A 4,302-nucleotide genomic window follows, 5' to 3' on the forward strand; every position below is an offset into this window, starting at 1 on the left:
CCTCCTTCCTTCAGGACATCAGGACTTCCTGCCCTTTTCTGTTTTTGCAGCCCTCTTTTTTTCCCCCTGCTCACTGCCTATTTCACATCTTTTTGTGGTCCCCACACTTTTTTGTGGGGACCAGGCTTTTCTCCAGAGACCCACCAAATTCATAGTTTCCATAAAAATCATGAAATCATTAATTTGGTACGTCCCTAACGATAATAGAGCCATCCTTCTTTAGCAAAGAACTAAGAAAGACCACAATACGTCAGAATATTTATACCACTGTGGATTCCTATTTGGATTCTCTGAGTTTATCTTGTGAATCTTACGTAGGCATTTGTACACCTAATATTCTGTGGCATCCTTAAAAGTATCTCACAGCACTGATCTAAGTACAATCAGCAAGTCAGAAATATGTAGCTGGTCACATCATTTCAGAGAAGTAACATTGTGAAGTACCACAGTCCAGAGGAGTTTAGAAATCCAAAACCTGAATTAACACAAACCTGAATTAACAAATATCAAGCAATAACTGCTATTTAAATAGTACAGTAACTTGAAGTTTAGAGCTTCAAGTGTCACTGTAATAATGAATTATGATGAGATAGCAATATAATCATAACTGTTGAGGCAAAGCCAGGACCTCTTTTTAAAGAAAGGCATTAATCACACTGTACATTATTAACATTACACATTAATATTACACTCTATAGCAGTAGAAAGCTAATATCATCCACTGTACACCTTTATATGTAAATCTGTATTTTCTCACAGCACTGACCTTGTCATAATGCCTGAATGCTTCTAGTAATGTGCCAAAATTGTGGTAGTTGGCTTTCTTCAAATTCTGTCGAATTGCAGTAAAGACAGCTTGCTCTCTGTCTTTACCACGAAGAAACTCACTAGGAACCGTGTAGTGAAAAAGATCCCCAACTCCTATAAAATAAACAAACACTTCAGTTACATACTCAAAATAGGCTCAATTTTTCTAAAATAATTATTTATCTGGAGGGGCAAGCTCAATTACAGGGTGTGGCATCAAGGCTTTTCAGAGTTGCTTAGCTCACAACTCTTTTAGCCAATCTCATTTTAAATGGGAGCTGGCCTAGAAAATGATCTCCCTCCTTGCGTATGGTAGTGATTCTCAAACAAGGTGCCAATGTACCCTGGGTGCCTAAAGATCCTTTCAGGGGTGATATGAAGAGCCACCCAATGTTAGCACCATTTGATCATGTGCAAACATGATCACAAGATGAACCCAGAGATTTCAGATAGGAATCAATAGCATCATAAACATTCTGACTTGTTGTGGTCTTTCTGAGTTCACTGCAACAAAATAATTGCGCAATCATTTTTCTGTAGTGAAGAAGCTGAGTGAAAGTAAGAGCTGTCATTTCCTGTAGGGTGTCTTGAATATCAGAAAGTTGAAAAATACTGACATATAGTATATCTTATGAAAAGGTTTTAAATTCCTGATCTTGAGTCACAACTCCCTTCACAGAAAAATATCAGCATCATGATGCCCTAAAAATTAACATGCTGTGGACCAATTTTGCAAATGGGGAAGGCTGTCTGCCACTTTCAAAGCACTTCACTATGAATGCCTTCCCTCTAGTTGTTCAGGCTTCAGAGATGCACAACACTTTTGAGATCAATGAAAAAGGGATTACAGGATCACTAGGTGATTGTTTAGCATGATTTTTAAAATGACATACTAATTATTTTTGTTTATTATCTATTTCTTATGAAGCCTCACATTACGTGCATTTTTGACTACTGATGCACTCTGATCAGTGCTCTTCATCATCCAACTATACATACTGAAACAGGCTGCTCTATGACACATGCTGGGATGGGGGGTGTCTGTGGAACTGGTTTAGCCCACAGACTAGCCCCACGTCACTCATCTAGCCCATGGGGATGAATGAGTTTGACACCCCTACCCTAACACCTCGGTAAAACAACACTTATTCCCTCCAATCCTCTAGCAGAGTAGCTGCTTTTAATTCTAGCCTATGTTTGCTAGCAGCTCAGAAACTTCATTCATTATTTTGTCTGGAACTCTTAGATGTATTCTTTCCAAGACTGCTGATTGGTCACTTTAATTTATTCATTGCATCCAGAACCTTTTCTTTGACCCCTTATTTACTGATAGTATTTCCCACCATTATTACCAGAAAAGAACAGGTTCAGAGGAAGAGCCTCTCTAACATCCTTTGTGATGAAAACTGATGCAGAGAAATCTGTTACAATTTTAGTAATGTCTTTTATTTTGTAACTGTTCCTTAGAGATTTAAGGGACCCACCAATTCTTCTGCAGATTTCCTACTTCAGGTATACGTTTATTCACATTCCTTTAAATGTCCTTGTTAAATACTGCTTGCTATAATGTAATGTTTCCTAGATTTCAAATTTCTGAAAGGTATGCATTTAGTTTAAATAAGATCTTGAATGTTCTCATTTAGACATATATAATGTTTCCTCTCCTGCTTCCCTTTTTGTTTAGGCTCCAGAATGCATGCCTCCTGAGACTCTACATGAGGTGCTATGTCGCTGTAGTGACAAGCTATGGTGATGTAGCTCGACACTACAATGGAGCGTCAGTGGGCACAAACTGTGACACCAACACTACTGCAAAGTAGCTTGTTGCTACTGTGCAACAGCTTTGGAAATGACCTGTGTGCCACCTGGACTGTATGGTAATGGTACTAAGTAACAACCGCACAGTTGGGTGCATGTGTAGACGTATCCTCTGTTTCCTTAAATAGCATGCACATACAATCTAAAGATTTAAATGTCTTTACTTTTGAACTTTCACCCTGTTTTACTAGCTGCTTCAGTTTTCTGAAAACCCTTTCTAAAATGTGTCATTGTGCTTGATTTTGTCCTCTTCCTCATTGAAGGTAGGTTTTAAAATATATAAAAGAACTTTTAAATCTCTACATTACACAGTCTGTAGTTACTATTTGAAAATAAAGCAATAAAGCCACCAACTGAATAAGATTTTATATCATGCAGTATTACTATATTTACCAAACTCATCAGGACGGAGTAACATTCCAAATGTATGATCTCGTGGAATGTTCATAGTTTCTGCTATGCTGTCAACGAGAAATATGTTACTTATTGGTTTTATTACTAATCAAAATGCACCTTATATTCAAATTGTGAAGAATTAATCAGACATCTTTTATTCAGATTATAAGCAAAGAATAAAGAGAACTGCAAAAGCCACTCAACAGAGTTCACTTGAAACATGTTCATTAATACTTTTTCCACATGAATCCAAGCTGCCACTACTAATCCATCCCTTTATTTATTTATTTATGTCAAAAATACTGGATAAGATGCAATAAATGTCTTTGAACTTTATGGTTATATTTCCTGAAAGGGGAAAAGAAGTCTCTGGAGTAACATCGGTTATTTTCTTATTTAGCAGATAGAAATGAGTGGGAAATGAGTGCAGCTGTTAGATAATACCTGGTATCTAGGCTGAACTGGACTCCAGTTCAAATAACACCTTTAAATAAGCTATCATTGGCAAGAGTAAAGATATTCATGAAAAGGCATCTGCTTTTTATATGCAAAACTGTGAACAAAAAAATACCCAGCCCAACATTCATCTAAAAATCTTGGATCTATTTTATTACTAAAAAATGAGATTTACTGATTGTATTAAAAGTTGTTTAAAATAGTTTAAAATAAAGAATTGCTGCAAGGTATGTCTTAAACATAAAAAAATCAATATGCATTTTACCTCTTAGTTTACTAATTAGATATTTACTATATGAACCACAACAACAAAATAACAAAGATCTCTAGTATTTTTGGTGTATGTTAACTGGCTTCATTCCCTTCCTTGCAACTTTTCACTTTATTGCTGGGATATGAATAGGGTACAGTCCACACAAAACAAAGACTTAGAGCTAGAGGTCCCAACTCTGCAGAACTCCAGGCAAATGCACAAAGCATCTTTCCATTTTTCCATGCACCTCAGAAACAGCAGAACAGCTGGTTCTTGGCAAAGCCAAATGTTCAAGTCACAAAATTGTGCAAATGTAACATGGATATGTGCTTTTTTAACTAAAATGAGGTCATTAATGATGATTTTAGCAACAACTCACTCTCCCACTTCGCTTATTGAACCACTCACCCACTGCTCAAAGGCTCACAACCCCTTCTCCCAGCCAGCTAGTCAGGTGGTTTTCCTTTAGCATGGAAATAGGAATATTAGTGATGAAAACAGAGTAACAAAGTTAGTGTCAGTAGAGGGGCTAACTCATAGAATCATAGAATCAATGAGTCGGAAGGGACCTA

General features: G+C 36.8%; 1 protein-coding gene across 1 annotated transcript in view; it reads right to left on the minus strand.

Moving 5' to 3' along the window:
* The window catches only part of EFHB (EF-hand domain family member B), a 34,255-nt gene that overhangs the window by 15,780 nt on the left and 14,173 nt on the right, over positions 1–4,302 (minus strand). Inside the window, exons 8-9 of the mRNA XM_019508739.1 lie at positions 3,019–3,086; positions 767–921 (exon numbers count right to left, since the gene is read on the minus strand). Of these exons, the coding sequence (XP_019364284.1) occupies positions 767–921; positions 3,019–3,086 (223 nt within the window). The remainder of the gene's footprint in view (positions 1–766; positions 922–3,018; positions 3,087–4,302) is intronic.

Source organism: Gavialis gangeticus, unplaced genomic scaffold (genome assembly GCF_001723915.1).
Source record: "Gavialis gangeticus isolate Ggan-Ray unplaced genomic scaffold, GavGan_comp1, whole genome shotgun sequence".
Classification (NCBI taxonomy): domain Eukaryota; kingdom Metazoa; phylum Chordata; order Crocodylia; family Gavialidae; genus Gavialis; species Gavialis gangeticus.